The sequence below is a fragment of the Microtus pennsylvanicus genome, chromosome 2, assembly GCF_037038515.1.
Source record: "Microtus pennsylvanicus isolate mMicPen1 chromosome 2, mMicPen1.hap1, whole genome shotgun sequence".
Taxonomy (NCBI): domain Eukaryota; kingdom Metazoa; phylum Chordata; class Mammalia; order Rodentia; family Cricetidae; genus Microtus; species Microtus pennsylvanicus.
In genome coordinates, this window is record NC_134580.1 from 4112784 (window position 1) to 4131181 (window position 18398).

The window sequence follows — 18398 nt, forward strand, 5'->3', positions numbered from 1 at the left end:
CCTCCCCAGCTCCCCAGACCCAGGCTAATTGGCTGTGACAGCTCAAGCCCTCAGCAGCTGAGCAGTGTCGCTGTGAATTAGGCAGGCGCTGAGCCGCCAGTCGCAAATTACTCTGCCTCTGCTGTGCTGGTTCCTACACTGTAGTGTGCTGTGTGTCTGCACTTCGGCAGGGCGGGAATGCACAGGGCTAGAGAGTGCAAGCGTTAGTCTCCGTCCTTTCTCCTGTCGACCAAGGGTCTCTCCTTCCGCCTTCCTACCTTCCTGTGGCCCTTCTGCCCCAGACACTTCACGATCTCCCCATTTATTCCGGCCCTGATCTGTCTCGCCTCCTCTCCTCTGCACCCCTGCCTCTGGCTGGTCCTCGCTGGCTAGTGGTGGGGATGAAGCTCTGACTTCACACATCTCTCAGTGGACCCTAGATGATCCTTGGAGTTCCTAGGGTAGCCACTGGCCCCCACCACAGGATACCCTGATAGTTGGGGTTTAGTATGACCCCCTTCTAATCACAGAGCAGCTCCAGGAAGCCAGCGCTTCTTCCCCACCGTCGCTGACAGTGTCCCCTGCTTCCCCTCTGGCTCCTGGGTCTTACACAGCCACCAGGGTGTCATACTATGAAGGGGCGGGGCTTTCATCTGTTCGTCTGAGGATGCCCATAACCTGTACATCCTTTCTGATGCTTCCCAGTTCCCTCAGGATGGGACATTCTTCCCAGGCTATCCCATCCTGGCTCTCTCTCTGCCTCTTCAAGGAGACTCTCATCTCTCACCTCTGGGTTGGCTCTGTCATATCCAGAATAATGTCACCCCCTAAAAGAGCCCTCGACATACAGTAGATGCTCAATCAATGCTCAAATAAATGAACCGCCTCTCTAGGCGCTCCATTTTTTCCAGGACTTGCCTCTCAGGAGGTAAGGGCAGAAGGATGGTGGTGATGGGTTATGGTGCACCCTCCCATCCCTGGCCTCTGCCTTGGCCTGGACTGGGCTAGAATCTGGAAGAGCATGTGGCAGAGACCCAGTGCCTGCACCCAACAGGGCCTCCCTGGTCTCTAGCATGATTCCATGTCCTCACAAACTGCTGATCAGGCAGCTGGGTCCTAAGGACAGGGTCGGTGGGGGACAAACAAGAGAGTTGTGGATCCAGCAGGATCGGTGTCCCTTCCCTGTGGCTTTCATGGCTGGCGCAACGTTCCCACAGTTACTCTTTCCAGGACAGGCTGCTGGTAAGGAAACCCTAGCTTGAGGTATAGCCAGCTTCATCCTTATGCTTGCTCTGCCTGTCTGTCTGGCCTGTGCCCGGGGACCATCTCTCCTGAAACCACTGCTCCTCCTCCTCGTGCAGCTGTGTGAGGCCCATAGACCTTCATCTGCTGGTGTGTACTAGAGGACCTGTGCCCTTACTTGGAGTCAGCCTTGTGCCTTGTGCATGTACTGGGATGGGAGGTGTCTGTGTGTACTTATTCTGCATGTGTGGCTCTCTGCGTGCACATCTCCAAGTGTTGGTGTCTGTGTGTGTGCACAGCGTTGTGGTGTGCACTCCACGTGCTGGAGACACGCAGGTCTTTTCTTGCCCCAACTGTAGAGCTGGTTATAAATAAGAGATGGGTGGTGGGAGCTTCAGTGTGCAGGGGAGGAAATGGAGGAAGGCAGAGAAGCACCCAGCTGTAGCTGAGGTGGGATCTTCCATGTGCAGCAGCTCAGAGGCTGGTAAATGAGTTGCCCAGAACGAGCAGCAGGGCCAGGACAGGGCTACCTGGAGCACAATAAGACTCATGGAGCCAGGTTTGCAGGCTTGAAGTTCTCAGTCTGCTGGAGTCCATGCTGTGTTGTGGAATCTTTGCAGACCACAGGAAAAGGCCAAGCAGCCTCAAACCTTCCTCCAGGGCACAGCTGGGCTCTCTTGCTACATCTGTTGTTGGTCATTTTAGGCCCTGTTGGTCCCCAGGAGGCAGATGGAAGGATGTGGGGAGGAGACGCTTGGGTGCAGGGTGTGGGATAAAACCCGAGCAGATCTTGTGGTCTCTACACAGCCTCATCAGCAAGATATCTCTCCCACCCCGCCCCACATCCTCAGACAGGAATGGCTGGTGGGAGAGGACTGGAGGCCTGATCTGCTCTGGTTCCCCATACTGAGGCTCGGGAAACACCAGGCTTCTCTTGGCAACATCTCTTGGGGCACCTGGGAAGCAGGCATGGTCCTGGATGAACCAAACAAGGCATTAAATGAAGGCTAATTCCACGGTCCGGACTGTGGTCACCTGTGCCTCAGCCCCAGAACTATATTGTCCTCTAGGCCCTGTGGTCCAGATAGATCATGGCTGATACCTAGTACTGCTATTGCCCTGACACACCAACACAGAATGGACAAGCACGCACATCTGTACACGACACACACACACATGTACACTGGCACCTGCGGGACTCTCAAGATAATCTTAAGTGGGACACTAAGGCTCCTCAAAGTCCCTGGCAGCTCACCCCAACCTCTGAGCCAGGAAACTGGATACCTGAAGCCCTCCCACCCTCACTACCTCGTCCTCAGCAAGGTACTTGGGGACACACTGAGACCTTTTTAAAAAATGGGAGTCTTAAGCCAGCTATGACGGCTTTAAACCCAGCACTTGGGAGATGGAGGCAGGTGGAGCTCTGAGTTCCAAGACAATCTGGCCCGCAGAATGGGGTCCAGGACAGCCAGCGCTATACAGAGAAACCCTGTTTCAGACAACCAAAAAGAAAAAAGAGGGGGAGCCCTTTGTGTAAGAGTACCCGCCTTATGCACACAGGTCAGTACTTCTTCCCCTGCACAGGACAAGGGAAAGCCAAAGAAATCCCCATGCATGGGGTTTCTGAGCTCCCAAAAAGGCTTCTAGAAAAGGCAATCTTTTAACTCCCAGAGTGAGTGGCTATGACTACCAAAAGGTCCACATTCATTTGCACGCCTCAGCCTCACTCCCAGAGGAAAACCAGAGTGAAGAGTGAGAAGGGAGAAGGCAAGTGAACTGAGATCTAATCCTTCACAAATAGGGTGAGAACATGGAGCAACCCCAAGAGGACAACAGCACATGGTGGCTCCTGAGTACCACACCCAGCCGTGTTACAGTAGAGTCCCAGATGCTCAGAGACAAAACCTTGAGTACTGGATGCTGCGAGGCCAGGGTGCTGGGTGGTGAAGGTGGACACAGCTGTTGCCATCTCTCCCCAAAAGAAGTCCAGCGGAGGTCACTCAGGACCCATTTCTGAACTTCCTCCAAGAGGGTGGTTCTGTAATGACTCCGGGCAATGGGAGGGGAACACAGAGGTGCCCTGGGTCCTGTTCTTGACTAGGACTTAGATGTACCATTGGGCCCCCAGCAGCAGCGTTTCCCTCAACTCAGAGCCCCTTCTTGGGAGGACAACTTGTGTGAACTTCTCCACTGTAGCTGGAACCCGCAAGTCTCGCCTCACATTGAATTAGTTCTTTTAGCTCAACCCCCAGTGTCTGTTTCTCCCTTTCCAACAGCATTTTCTCCCAAAAATGCTGGCTCAGCTGCTCCCAGCCTGGGGTGCTACACAGCCCTCTCTGAGTTATTCTAAGGCAAAAAGAGCGGCGGACAAAGCCTGCTTTTCTGGGACCTGGGATTGAGACTCAAACTCGGGTGATTCTCTCAAGACTGAAGCTGTAGTGTGGCAGAAGTAGCTTCCGACTTCCGACCTTCCGACCGAGTGCCCCACGCTAGGCAGGATTCCCGCTTGCTCTAAGTTTGCAAACTGCGGACCTTCACAGTCTACTCTAATGAAGGGAGGGGACTGTCATCTAAAAGTGTAGCTAGCTGCCCACAGCCTCGAAGGGTGAGATTTTCAGAGCTCTCTCTTATTACCTAGGTGGGGCTTGCACCCTTTGGAGAACAGGGACTGGGCCATCCACCCCGGGGAGAGGGACAGCTGGCAAGAAAGGCCAGGACAGTTCGGGCCACCAGGACAGGTTGCAGTGCCCTTGAACTCAGCACTGCTGACGACTGCAGCCTCTGCTGCCCTGCCCTGCCTCGACGGGAGCCCAGGCTCCTTGAAGCCAATCATAGAACTGGCTACTGACATGCATTTTTGCCTCTTGGTCAATCTTTCCCTGATCTTGCTAAAACTCAATCCATGGACTTCCATATTTTTTTCTATTCAAAGAGAAACACATATAAAATGAAAGCCACAGACACGCTAGTCAGGTTCCAGTGACTTTTGGATCTAAACAGATTTATTTTTTAAAATTTTTTCCTTTCCTCAGTTTTGTAACAAATGAAAAAAAAAGAGAACACAACAAAACCAACAACACAAATTTCTTATTTCAACGAGTTGTTTAGCGTCCTGTTCAGAAGGTTCAGCAGGAGCCGCCTGGAGCAGCAGGAGAGACTCAGAGCACCGGAGCCAAACCTCGAAAAACCAGATCTCAGCCGGTGCAGAAGCGCCCAGCTTAGAGTGCCTAACCGCCGGGCCTCTCCCCCGGCTAGTCCAAAAAGCGACCAAGCTTTAAAAAAGATTCCACAAACGAAACACAATTTAAATTAAATAAAAACACCTTACCACCCGCCCATGCCAGGAGGTTCAGGCCTAAGCCTCCTCTTAAAAAATTTTTCTTCTATAACTGTGCATTACTTTTAAAATTCTTCCGCTTCTCTGGAGGGTTAAAATAAGATATATTTCCCCAGGAGTCATAAATACGATCTGGTGCATAGAGAAATAGCAGCGCGGGAGTCCGGGCCAGCCCCCACCCGGCTGAGCACGGCCACCCTCCCCACCCCCCTCCCCTAGTCGAGTATAGCAGGGCTGTGGGACCGACACGCAGGTAAGTTCCTTGGCTTCCTCTACAGGGAGAACCGGACAAGGTGGGGACAAGCGGGCTGGAGGGCAGGCAGGGCCGGACCCCTCGGAGTGAGCGAGCGAGCGAGGGCACATGCGGGCACTCGCTGACCTCCGAGGGCGCACGGGGACCAGGGGATTCCTCCGGCTTTTCTAATTACCAAGCAAAATAAATACTAATGTTGCGAAAATAAGACCGCTTTAAAAAGGAGGATGGGGAGGAGTAAAAACAGGGCTAGGAAAGAGACTGAAAAACGACGGGGGGAGCGCAGAACCAGCGGAGGCTACGGGGAGCTGCTGGCAGCGCGGCCCCGCTGCGGGTGGGCGGAGGTCGGGACGCAGAAGTGCGCTCCACGTCTTTAAGTGGTCGTTGCCGAGGAAGTCAGACCTGGCTCGGTCTCCCCTAGTATTCACCATTCCCGGGGCGCCGAGGGACCTCAATAACGTCTAGACGGCGACCCGGAGGACGTTCAGAGCTGGGGGGGGGGGGGGACGGGCGGAGGAGGCGCACCGCTGTAGCTACCTGGAACTGGGGCGTCGCGGCGGGACGCACAGGGCGAACAGGAGGACCACCGCAGCTGCACGGCCCGCACGCGCGCCCCGGGCCTCAGAGTCCGAGCCGAGGCCGGGGCGGCCTGCGCAAACTTGTCCCCAGCGGCGGCGAGGCCCAGGGTCCCGAGCTCACAGGAAGAAGTCGGGCGCGCCTTTGGCTGCACCGGGGCCAGCCTGCGCCGGCGAGGGCTCCCGAGGGAAGCCGGCCCCGCCCGCGCCCCCGGGGCCGCCCCGGCCCGCCAACTTCTCGTATTTCTCCTTATACAGGTCCCGCTCCTTGGCCAGACGCCCCACCTCCAGCTTCAGCTGCTCCACCTGGCTCTGGAGCTGGCACTTCTCGCTCTCCAGAATGTGCCGCTGCTGCACCCGCTTGAAGCGGCACGACTGCGCGTAGCCGCGGTTCTTGAGCGTGCGTCGCTTCTGTTTCAGTCGGATGACCTCCTCCTTGCTGAAGCCGCGGAGCTGCCGGTTCAGCTCCCGCACCGACATGGACACCAGCTGGTCGTCGGAGAAGCGCTCCTCCAGGCGCACGTGGTGGCCCGCGCCGCCTCCGCCGTGACCCGCGCCTCCGCCGTGGTGGCCCGTGCCGCCGCCGTGGTGGTGGTGGTGATGGTGGTGGTGGGCAGAGTGGTGGTGGTGGGCAGTGTGGTGGGCGCCGTGGTGGTGGCCGGCCCCCATGTCGTCCGCGCCACCGCCGCCCGCGAAACCCTGACCCCGGAAGGCCTCATAGGCCGCAGCGGCCGCCGGGTGGTGCGCTCCGTGGTGCGCGCCGTGGTGGCCGCTGCCGATGAGAGCCTCCACGGCGTCTTCGGGCGTCAGGTTGAGCGCCTCGGGGTTCAGGTGGTGCTGGTACCCGCTCATCCAGTACAGATCCTCCAGCACCGCTTTTCCTGAGGCGCCCCCGACAGTGCCGGGGCCTCCGCTCGGCGGCCCCGGGGCGCCCCCGGCCTGAGCCGCACTGCCCCCGCCGCCCGCGCCGCCGCCGGTGCCCGGGCTGGGTGCGCAGAAGCTGGGCGAAGAGGGCACCGAAGAGCAGGGCGTGCTGAGGGGCGTCGAAGACAGCGAGCCGGGCGGCAAGCGGTGGCAGAAGCGCTCGGCCTCGGGCGGCTCCTTCTTTACCTCGAACTTCATCAGGTCGAAGTCGTTGACGTACTCGATGGCCAGTGGGCTGCTGGGCAGCTCTGCACCCATCGCCAACTCCGCGGCCATCGCCCGGGGCCCCAGCCCCGCCGCTGCCGCCGCGCCCGGCCGCGCCCCGACGGGTGGCGGGGGAGCGGGGGGAGCCGTTGGCCTCTCTCCCCCTAGCTCCCCCCCCCCCGGGCCGAGGTTCGTGTCGCGGTGAGCGCAGCCTCTGGTCGCGCCGCCGAAGGGTGCAGGAAAAGTTTCGCGCAGTCAACTCCGGGCTGCGCTCAGGGAGCGCCGCCGGCCAGGCCTCTCGGGCGGCCTCCCGGCCCGCTGCGGGCGGGCGAAGGGCCCCGATCCTGCGCTCCTCCTCCTGCTCCTTCGCCGTCCCAGCCTGGAGGGTGCAGAGGCCGCGCCCGGGGCTCTGCCGCGCTCGGGGCTCTCCCGCCCCGCCCCGCCCCGCGCCCCACCCGCGCTGCCAGCCGGCCCCGCCTCCCTCGACCTAGTGCGGAGCCGTGCAAGCCTTTATAGAGACGCGCTCCTGGGCCCGCCTCCCCAGGTGGGGGCCTGCGCCCCCGGGCCAATCGAAAGCCCAGCCCTGACGCCCTCATTTGCCTATCCCCATGGCAACCAGAGCCCAGCTGTCAATCTCCTGCGGGAAACAGCTGTGGGAAGGGGTGGGGATGGGCCTCCGGCAAGAGGAGTGGGCAGGGCCCCCTGGTGGCCGCCGCGTGGGACTGCACAGCGGAGGGCGCGAGACCAAGCGTCAGACTTCTGCCACCCGGACCTGAGGTCCCAGGATTGCACAGCCAAAGAGTGCGGTGAAGCTGAGGAGGCCGGCGCCCAGGGGACTCCCTCGACGTCTCGGTTTTGCTAGGTGGCCTAGTTGGCTGTGTCCCACACCCGGCCCGATCGGCTGGAGTCCCCGGAACGGGGACCTCTAACCATCCTGACACGGGTGACTCTGAGCTGCCCGGGAGCACTGGCTATTTTTATCCTGTGGTTGGGACGGGTTCAGGAATTCAGTCAACAAAGTTGCTGGCACCTCGGGCTGGCGGCGGGATGCACGGTGGAACGGCAGGCTTCTGACCCACGGTGTGTAAGGTGGAGAGGGACAGACGCCTGTGGGCCACCATGGGCCTAGGGGAGCAGGTCTCAGGGGCTACCTGAGAGTCCTTGACAGGTCTGGACGACTGCTGAAGAGTTGCCAAATAGGGCCCACAAGGAATCTCAGACCCAGCTGCCCACCACTGGGTTTGGAGGCGCCTTACAGGGTGGGCGAGAGTTGGCATGGCAGGTGGAAAACAGATTGCCAGTCTCACTCCCGCTGAATGTCTGTACAGCAAGAGAAACACAGGGGGACGAGGGGTGACAAGGAGATGTGAATTCTGCGACCCCCCCCCCACGAGAATTTCTGACCCCAAAGAAGATGGAAAAGGAGTGCACGTAGGAGCAACAGCTGGGCATGACTTGGAGTGGGGTTTTTCCCCCTCTACATCGCTGTTAAACTCCTTTAACTATTAAACATAAAAATCATTTGTGCACAGAAAAAAGCCTGGAAGGATGTTTACAGGATATCTATCCCAGGATGCCATGGTGTCAGAGGTTTTGCCTGCTATTTTATAGGGGGAATATCTGGCAGCGAGTGAACAGCTCCCAGCTCCTTCCCACAATGTCCCGTGGTGTCCTGACTCAACTCCCCTTCATATTCCTCTATGCAGGAACAAACAAAAGCGTAAGAAACCCCCACAAAAGTCTCAGCCTCTGCAAAGGAGGCTCCAGTGGAACGCGTATTGTGGGACTCTATAGTGCTGAGGTGGTGGCCACAGCCATTTCAGTATAATCGTGTCCATTCTACAGATGAGAAAACAGGCTGCGAAAACAGGCTTTGTCCAAGACGACCTGTATCGGGTGAACCTGGGCACAAAGGGGGGTCTTTGAGATGGATCATGAGGCCTCACCAAGTGAGCCAGTATTTTAGCTGCCTATGTTTCCTACAGCTTGGCAAAAGATGAGGGACCAGGGGACTAGCCTGAATCCTTAAAGGCCTTAAAGATGAGCCACAAGTCTGGGCATTGCATCCTATGTGGCCTTGGGCACCCTGCCTCCTCTGGGCTCCACTGCCTGTTTTTTTTTTTTTTTTTTTTTTTTTTTTTTTTTGCCTGCCGGCAGTAAGAAAAGGGGGGAGAAGCAAACCAGGTATGATGGATGGCAGATCTCTGAGAAAGAGAAAGAAAGAAAGAAAGAAAGAAAGAAAGAAAGAAAGAAAGAAAGAAAGAAAGAAAGAAAGAAAAGAAAAAAAGGAAGGAAAGGGGAGGGAGGGAGGGAGAGAGGAAGGAAGGAAGGAAGGAAGGAAGGAAGGAAAGCGAAAAGCAAAGAGAATGTTAATTCCATCCCAGGGTGCCATCACAAGCTCAGCAGCACAGAGTTTGTTCACTCACTATTTCCGAGTGTCAGGTCAGGAACATAGGCAGAGCCTGGCAGGGGTTTCTGTTGGCATTTCCCAGGCTGCAGTGAGCTGTGGTCTCATCTAGGACAGTGGGGTTTTTTTTGTTTTTTTTTTTTGTTTGTTTTTTTTGACTCTAGGACAGTTGCTGACTTGCTGCTGCTGGCTGGACGCTGCTGGATTGGGTGAGTGAGAAGTATGGAGAGAGCTGAGGAGGCAGGACAGCCCCCCTCCCCGACATGAGCAGAGGGAAGAGTAAGCCCTGAATGCTGGGGGGGCAGGAGGGTAGCCTGGACTGCAACTGCTTGGCAGAATGGCCAGGGAGGTTGGTTCAAGGTCAGACCTCTGGGGGATGTTGAGGAGCCTGGGAGACCACATGTGGCCCAGGGATTCCTCAAGGGCTTGGAATAGAGGGGAACGGGACTGTGAGAAGTGATGGGGAGGTTAGGGTGTCCATCACGCCACCCCCAACAACCAGTACCACTCACCTCCTGAGACCATCCAAGGCTGCTGCTTGCTATTGCACTCGGCAGCTCCAGTGACTACTGGATGGCCTCAGCTGGGGTATGGTCACAGCACAGGGCATGAGTCACAGGCAAGGCTGATCTAACTTCCATGGTAGGCGGAGTCTCTAGATATTACCCATCAGAAAGCATTCTGCAGTGTGCAAATGGGACCTGTCATTTGTTGCTTTTCATTCATGGGAACGCGGCTACTGGATGAGGCAGTGAGTGCCACATTACACAGAGCTCAAACCACACCCTCTGCCCGTTAGAAGGGTTTCTTTATGTAGCACAATCTGGCCTTAAACTAAAGGGTACAGGGGTTACGGGTGTGTGCCAGAAGAGCAGCACCTACAATGGCTGTCTCAGCCTACGCCAGTACCAGTTGAACACAGGGGCCCATTGGCTGAGTCAGGAGTCCTCCCTGCAGTGATGCTCACTGAGGAAGTGAGTATACAAAACATGAGGGTAGGTTTGCCTAGAATCTACCTGTGAAGGTAGAGTGCTCAAGGACCCCAGCCGTACCCCTTTGTCAATCTGTGGGGTTGTCAGTCATGGGGGGGGCAGGGAACAGGGGAGTGCTGCAGCCTGGCATCCTGCAGTGGGAGCCAGATCTTCCTCCTACCTAGAGAGAGGAGAGAGACAGATCTGTTTGCCAGAGACTTTCTTTTCACAGTGTCTCAAAGGTGGGTACCCCAGAAGCATGGGGCGGAGGATACAGATGGCTCTGTAAGCCCAATGGCCCTAAGCGGCTGTGCTATGGGTGGTACTTCATGTCAGTGGACTTTAGCACTTCATATTCTAGGCAAGCACTATACCGCTGGTCCAGCAAAGTGTGCCTCCTCTGTCCCCCACCCCCATCTCCTCTGCTGGTGCTCATATGGGGACCCTGGCTAAACGAGGGAGGGCAAACTGAGGGGCAGTTAAGTAATAGCTTGTCCACTGAAGGCCAAGGTTGTAGGTGGCACAGGGCATCTAGGAGCCACAGTGCATGCCAGGCAAGGACACCTGGCTGGGTGGGACTTGCCAAAAGAAGGAAACCCACCCTGGTCCTCCTATAGGTCCCTGTTCATCAAGTTCCAGGGGTCCAGTATCAGGGGACTCCAATCTTCACTGACGGATGAGTCTCAGGTTTGTTTGTTTTTTTTTTTTTTGAAAACAAAGATTTAGAGTCTAGCTTTCTACTGAACTCTTTCCACAGTAGCGCCTTGATAACAGTAATGGAGAGATGGTGAGGGGTGCCTGGCTACATGTCTAGACCTGCCTGCCTATGCCGGACAGTTTCTGTGGAGAAGTGTGTTTTCTCAATGAGGCCTAGGTAAGGAAACTCACTTCCTTGGCAGGGGCTGTGGTAAAGTATGAAATGGCACACCTATACCTCCTATAGCCTTGAGGGTAGAGGTCTTACCACCTGTGTGGGTTGGGCACCAGGATCCTGAGGGACTTGGGGTACTGAGTCACAAGGCGGAGTGAAGGCCCAGCTACATGGCAGTGGTCTCACATACTACACTATAGCATGGGCAGTAGCTGACCCATACAAACATTTAGTACAGACACCAGGAGGTTGCTGGCCTGCATCCCTGTAGGCCTGTGAGCAAATCCTTTGATGGTCCATGCCTCATCCTTGGAAGGGGCACTTGAATGACCCTGTGCCCAGTTTTCCCTATCCAGTGTCTATGTGGAACGAACCAGAATTTCAACCCAAGCCATGCCCCTCCCCAGGGTAGCCAGGCCTTCTCTTCCTCTGCCTTGGCCCCAGCCTGTCCCACATAACATCAGATTATGCCCCGCAACCCAGTAAACCCCATTTGTGTTGACTTGGCCAAGGGGAGACACTGCATCTAGCCTCTAAGTCACACCAGAGTTGGTTAGGGCAGGCCTTCCTCCTGCCAAAGGAAGAGAGGACTCTTTCCCAGGAGACTTTCTCCCTCATATACCCAGAGTCCTGTGGTTGTGTGGTAGTCAAGACAGGCCAACTAGACATAGGATAAAACCTTTATTGCTGAACATAAAATACCCACCAGAGAAGCCTGGCCAATGGCCTCTTCCCTGGGCAGGAGTCCTGGATGGGGAGGGCTCGGGCACAAGTCCTACAGCTATTACCACACCCACCACAGGAGAGAGCCTGGGGTGAACCTCACATGGCACTCTGACGGGTGGGAGTCAGGGACAAGTCCTAGTGTGAGGCTGAGTGCCTTGAGGGGTGGGGGAGAACAGGGGATGGACGGGGCCTTGGCTTGGTAGAGGGAGGAGAACAAGGTCTGGGCACACAAAGCCTCCCAAGGCTATAAGCCAAATGGGAGGAGCTATGTATCTCTGTTTATAGCCCCGGTTGGGCTCAGTGGCAGGCTGCTTCTCCTCAGGAGCAGTGGTGGGTAGAGCCTCCATCCTCTCCAGGGGTGAGGGTCTGAGGTAGGTGCGGGTTGGTTCCCCAGGAAGCCTCACAGGCGTGGTTTGATGTGTAGCGGCTTCCCTACATAGAGAGCAAAGGTCAAGCATCAAGCCACTCCAGCCCAGAAAGAACTTCCCCACTCTAAGTAAGTAAGCCTCAGGACAGGGAAAACTACCTGCCCAGCCCTGCCAGCAAGGGTCTACAAGGAGCCAGATGTCCTCCAGCCCCTGCCACCAGTCTGGCCCTGAGGAGTTGAGAGGGAAGGGGATCTGGGGACTCTGCCAGTTGAAGGGCTTCCTGGGCTGAGTAGCAGCTTAGGAGGGCCAGGCAGCCCCTGTAGAGTGGGCGGGCCCACAGGTGGGAGCCACAACATTCTGTGGTTGAGCTATAAATACTGAATGCGTGTAGACACCCAGGCACATGGCACACTCACACCTGGGAGCAAGGCTGCCAGACACAGACAAGGCAGGTGTGCTCTCCACATGGAAAACTGCAGTGTGTGCAAGCAAGTGGCCCCAAAGGGGTGGGGTGAAAAGACCAATAAAAGCTGACAGGGTCTGGAGGCAGGAGGGGCAGGAAAAAGAGGATCCCTGGAGTAGCATGTCCTAATGGCTCCTGCCTGGTGAGAGCTTTCTTTTCATAAATGTTCTGTGTCACTCTCCCAGGTGACAGTATCCGCTGGTCACAGCTATTTCAATGTGGCTATGTGGCATGACCCACGTGCCCCTGTAAGACCTCTCTCATGACGGGGTTCCTTTCTTCGGGGCTGTTAATTCCATTCGCTGTCCAGCCAGCCAAAGACAGGAGTGAGGCCCAGCAGCTGGGCCCAGGCCTGCAGATTCAACTGCCTGGGCCAGGTTAGCCCCCATTTGTCCTCTGGGCTGCTTCAACAGGCACAGCTAGGCTTCCTGCCAGAGATTGTCCCAGGCTCAGCTGCACCTGCCCCTCCAGCTCCTTTCCTGGCTGAACAAGCCTCAAGAGTTTTCTGGAGCCCTCTTCTAGTCTGCCCAAAATGCATGCAGGTTTTAAGTCCCCTGTGGCTTCTTTGGTCCTCAGATTAACTTTTGGGTTCATGATCTTTAAAGCCACACACTGCCTCAGGATCCCCGGCTGCTCACCAGTCAATGGCCACCTACATGAAAGAAACTGTTGCCCCATTTAGTTAGGTTCCAGTTGGGCAAGGGCCTGATATCATCCACTCTGCACCCAAGAAGGACGATGTAACCAGGAGGCAGTCCCTACAGCAGGCGCTTCAGTGTGCTCAGTGGGGCTGTTAGAGAAGCCTGCAGCAAGCATCTTCCATTAACGTTACGGCCGTGAAATATGACAATAAAATGATAGCCGTATGGTCGCAAATTTGCAGCCCGCCGAGCTGCGTGGGGTTTATCGTCACTCAAACGCGCAGAGAGCTGTAAAATGTTTACAGAAAGGGTCGTTTGCAGCCATAAAATCCTCTTTTCTCTCCTAAACAAGGCTGAGTGGAGCCATTTACCAAGCCCCAAACGCTCATTGGGGAGAGGGAACATCTGTTCTCTCCAGGAGTGTGCGGTGATCTTCCAGAACAAATTAACAGAAATGGGTGCTTTCTAATTAAATCAGCCCTCACTGGGGTGGTCTTCGAGGCGGCCACTGCTGTGCTTGCTCCTCACTGGCCTGCCCTGGGCACCTGGTACACTGACTCCCAGGATGCCATTCTAAAGTGAACATTTAAAAAGACCCAGGAAGGGCTGGACTGCTCACCTGAATCCTTGATGCGGGGGCTCCTGGGGGTCTGGGGCCCAGTCTGGCCTCCTGGGCTCGGGGAGGAATGCAGGGAGATGAAGGATGGCAGCTTGCAGAGGCTGCTGGAGCCTGTTCCTGAGCCTGTCCCACCTGTCCCAGAGGCAGCTTCTTCCTGGTCCAGGGATGGGGTGGGGGAGCTAGCAGAGGGGGAGGAGGATGGGGAGGAGGCAGCGGTGGCCTTTGAAGACAGGGTAGAGGTGGAGGCTAATACCCTTGGGGAGGGGGGTTGAGAGACTGGGGCCTCAGTTCTGGAGGTCAGACTAGTGGACATCTGTCTGGCAGGGCGTTGAGCAGTAGAGGGCTTCCTGCACGAAAGGGGGAACAAAGTAAGAGTGGTGGCTTCTCCACAGACACGGAGAGAGGGTGCTTGTCAATTATTCGCATGGCACTCATTCCTGTAACAGGGCTTCCAGCCCCTCGCCTCCATCCCGACCCTGGAGGCTACTGAGCATGGCTATACAGATCATACAGTTCAGGGACAGGCTGGTTCCACAGCCTTTGACCAGAAAGAGATACGGCTGAAGCCTGTGAGATTCCAGCTCCATTCCTCACCTTCTGGGGCCTAGGGTTCATCTGCAGGGAGTCCCCACAAACCACAGGAGATGGGCACAACTGTGGTAACCCCACCTTTCAGGGGCTTCCTCCCCCCCAGTAGGGAGTGGGTTTCTGAAAGCCTTCATGCATGGGGTGTTTATGACTCTGTCCACATTCAGAGATCTAGAATACAGGCATCTTAGGAGCTCTTGCCTCCAACTGAGATTCCCTTTTGGATCTAAAGCCCAGAGTGTTGGGGTGAGACTTTACCCCAGAGGGTCCTAAATGTCCTTAGAGCAGGGATGGGCCACCTCCAGTCACATAAGATCAAATACGCAGCACCCATATGATCTGTCACCTGAGTACATGGCCAGCTGAGGCCCTGCTTCTGGGGGCTCCATCACTGGGCCCTGGGGTAGGAGGTGCAGCTGTCCGCCGGCCATGTCGCTTCTGGTTACGATGGAGCAGCTGGCACTGGGCACCACGGGGACAAATACCCCTGCGGGCAAAGTCAGGACACAGCAGCGTGTGCTTCTTCTTGCACTAGGGGAAGAATAATCGTTGGTGGAACTAAGCAGATGCTATGGCTACACACAGAAAGGAGGGCCAGATACAGCCAGTGAGAGCCTGCTGACTGGAAGCGACCCACCAGGCCTCAGGGTCAAAGGCTGCTTGCTAGAATGATGAGGCCATCAGCCTAGAGTTGTTCCACCTGGACATGCACTGCAGGCAGGGCCAGGGCCAACACTTGCCTGGGGATTCCCAGAACCTGAGGCCAGGACACTGCTGGGGCTCTGCCTGTCTGCTCTGTCTGTCTGTCTCTGTTCCAGTGGGTGTGTTTGGAGCAGAGGAAGGTGGGTGGGGCTTGAGGCCTCAGGGGACCTCATGGAATAGGGTTTGGGCCAGGAGCCCAGGCTAGCAGGCAAGGCAGGTCGGCTGAGGCCGGGCATCACTGGGTTAGGGCTGGGCCAGGCACTCGATCCATGGCACCTGTCATGGGGCTAATTATACCAGTGTAGAGGGTAGGGGGAGGGCATGCCAGGCAGCAGGTGTCCCAGGCCAAGGCTTAGACTCTGTTCTGTCCACCAGACCACATCAGGGGCTCCAGAAGCCTCTGCCCAGTGTACAGTGGCTAGGCCTATCCAGCGGGAAACAACGCAGAAATGTTGACTGGTGTTCAGGGCTCCCAAGCTCTATTCTGGTACAAAACCCAAAACTTCTCCAGGGGAGGGGCTACTACTCTCCCATAGTTTGACAGAGCGAGCCAGAATCTAGTCAATCTTGGGCACCCAAACTACACCTCCTACTGGACCAGGAAACAAGAAGCCCCAGGTCAAAATGAGATATTCCACGGGACTCACAGGGTTTATCAAAATCAGTCATAGTACCAGAGCAGCCCAGGCTAAGTCATGGGTAGAGAATGGTAGCCCAGCAGTACATAGCTCTCACGGTCTTACAGCCACATCCTCTCAGGCCTTACGACCTCCCTATTAGAATGTATCCTCTGAGGGAGGAGGGCATCCCCTACCCTGCTACCAACAACTAGGACCAAGCCTGGCAGAGTGCCTCACAGAGTGGGGAACACCCTTCTCAGCAGGTGTCCAACTGCAGTGAGACGAGCTGGACAGAGTAAGCACCCTGCTGTGATTTGCTCCTGTGTTGTGCAGGTGCAGGCAAGGCTCCTCCCTTCATAGACTCACTTATTGACACCTACCAGGAATGTGAGCTCCTGTGCACTGGGCCCAGCCAGCAACCTGGGGTTTAAAACTCAGGGCCGCCTGACAGAGGGGATAAAAGCTGGAATGGCCAGAGAACAAAAGACTCCCCACCAGCATGCATGTGGGCATGTAGCCATGTGAGCAGTGCAGGTGTGTACAGTGTGAACAGTAACATTCAAGGAGCGTCAAGGGACCCACAAACATGTTTATCAAAGCTGTAATAGACCATCAGAGCTTGGATCAGAGGCAGCCTGGACCCTACTACTCTATACTGTGGCCTACAAGCACCTAAAATGAGATGGGATTAAGCAGAGGTACCCTGCAGTGGTCAAACATGATGAACTTTAAAGTCGGCAGGAAAAAAAAAAGAATACAAAATATGAAATTCTATTTTTCATTGACTACATACTAAAAATTTTGATTGAAGGAAAACAAATTCCACTTGTCTGTCCCCCCCTCCCAAAACATGTGCATTCTTCCCGGAAAGTGCTAAGTTGGTCTAATGATCCTGAGAAGCACCAAAAACCCTAGAAAGAAAGGTAAAGAGCGTCCTTAGATCATCCAAGAGCTATGAGAAAGCAAACAAAGAAAATTTCTAGGTAGCAGAGATGGGGCCCACCTCACTCTTAGACCTGGATATGGGCACTTAGGAAACAAATCAGGGATCACCTCACTCCCAGCCCCGGACACAGGCCACTCACTGATGCAAAGACCTGACCAGCAAGATAGCCAAGGATCTGGAGTCAGGCTCTCACTCTTCCACGGCCAGCTGGACTATAAGTAAGGAGCCATGCGGGAGCTCTGTGGCAGTGCACCACCGTCTGTGCAGGGTAGTGCTGTTCCTAGGATCCTAGAGCCTTAGATGTTTGTAGAGAAAAGAGAACCCATCTCTCCAGAGATGAGAGAAAGCAGAAAAATGAGCCAAAAAATGTGAAGGAAAGAGGTAAAACAGTAGGAATTAACGCCAAGAAACTCCAAAGGTTCCTCTTCTCATAATCACTAATCAGGAAGCAAGGGATGAACAGCACAGGCAACGCCAGTACAGGAGTAACATCTGATGCTAAGACGCACAGAGACATGAGTCAAGGCGCAGCTCGGTGGGACAGTGTAAGCATGGGCGTGTGAAGTCTTTGCCCCAATCATCTGCACTTAAAAAAGACCTATTTTACATCAAGAACAAGCTTTATACCAACCAATCTGAATACATAGGTGACATTGGCAAGTTCCAGAAAGATTAACAAGAAATCTTAAAAAAAAAACTTGAATTTTCTTATTGCCATAAAGAAATTTCAATCAGTATTTAAGAGAGTTCTAACTCAAAGAGTTTTTATTATAATCTTCCAAGAATTTTCAAGACACAGTTCTACTTCATAAACAAATCAAATCCACAGAGGGTAAAACAGAAAACCACAGTCTATAAAGTCAGAATCATCTTGAAAAAAAAAAAAAGCTTGCCATGAGAACATCTAGGCCAACACTGGGCCTAGAGAAAGCTGCATGATGAAGAGGCACTAAGCAACCAGGACCATGAGGAAATCAACAAACAAAAGGTAGAAGTTATCAGGCGGTGGTGGCACACACCTTTAATCCCAGCTCTTGGGAGGCAGAGGCAGGCAGATCTCTATGAATTTGAGACCAGCCTGGTCTGCAGAGCGAGTTCCAGGACAGGTTCCAAAAGCTACACAGAGAAAACCTGTCTCAAATAAAACAAAACAAAGGTAAAGTTGATTAGAGAAAGATTAAGGGCTGACAAGATGGCCCTGTGGTGTAGAAGTGCTTGCCCTGAAAGCATGAGGAATTGAGTACAATTTCTGGACCCCACATAAAGGCTCGGATGAGAAACCTAAACCTACAATTGTCAACTGACTTTCACATATTTGCCATGACAAATGGGCCCCCTCACACACAGCAATAATAACTAAAAATTAAAGATCACCAAGCATGGTGGCTTAAGACTTTGATCCCAATACTCTGGAGGTAGAAGCAGGAGGATCTCTGTGAGTTTGAGGCCGGTGTGATCTACACGATGAGTTCCGGGGTAGCTAGGGTGGGAAATATGGCTTGCTGGCTAACAGTGTGTACTGCTTAGAGAGGAACCTGCTTCAGTTTCCCAGAACTCATGTCAATCAAGTCACACCTACCGCTAACTAGGTTCTAGGGTATCTAATGCCCTCTTCTGGCCTCGGAAGGCACCTGCATGCACAAGATACACTCATCCACACATTCAAAAATACACAAATAAATGGTGCACAAAAATTTAAAAAGAGTTCTCAGTAGTCCTCATTGTCCGCTATGTCCAGCAAGTCCGGTTTTATCCCATGCTTTTTCAGACCCAGGCCAGCTGGCCTTGGTGAGTTCCCGATAGAACATCCCCATTGTCTCAGTGTGTGGGTGTACCCCTCGCGGTCCTGAGTTCCTTGCTCGTGCTCCCTCTCCTTCTGCTCCTGATTTGGACCTTGAGATTTCTGTCCGGTGCTCCAATATGGGTCTCTGTGTTTTTGATCCTACTGCACATAATGGCTTT

At 54.8% G+C, this 18398-nt stretch overlaps 2 protein-coding genes across 4 annotated transcripts in view; both read right to left on the bottom strand.

Moving 5' to 3' along the window:
• Nucleotides 1–4195: 4195 nt before the first annotated feature.
• Nucleotides 4196–6723, bottom strand: Mafa (MAF bZIP transcription factor A). Its single transcript, XM_075959548.1, has one exon. It carries the CDS (start codon nt 6584–6586, stop codon nt 5507–5509), a length of 1080 nt encoding a protein of 359 aa, XP_075815663.1. The 5' UTR covers nt 6587–6723; the 3' UTR covers nt 4196–5506.
• A 4702-nt stretch (nt 6724–11425) lies between these two features.
• The window catches only part of Zc3h3 (zinc finger CCCH-type containing 3), an 83238-nt gene continuing 76265 nt past the window's right edge, over nt 11426–18398 (bottom strand). For all 3 annotated transcript variants that reach the window (XM_075959549.1, XM_075959550.1, XM_075959551.1), the window contains 3 exons: nt 14515–14699; nt 13581–13927; nt 11426–11921 (listed from right to left, as the gene is read on the bottom strand). In XM_075959549.1, the coding sequence (XP_075815664.1) occupies nt 11890–11921; nt 13581–13927; nt 14515–14699 (564 nt within the window). In that variant the 3' untranslated portion in view covers nt 11426–11889. The remainder of the gene's footprint in view (nt 11922–13580; nt 13928–14514; nt 14700–18398) is intronic.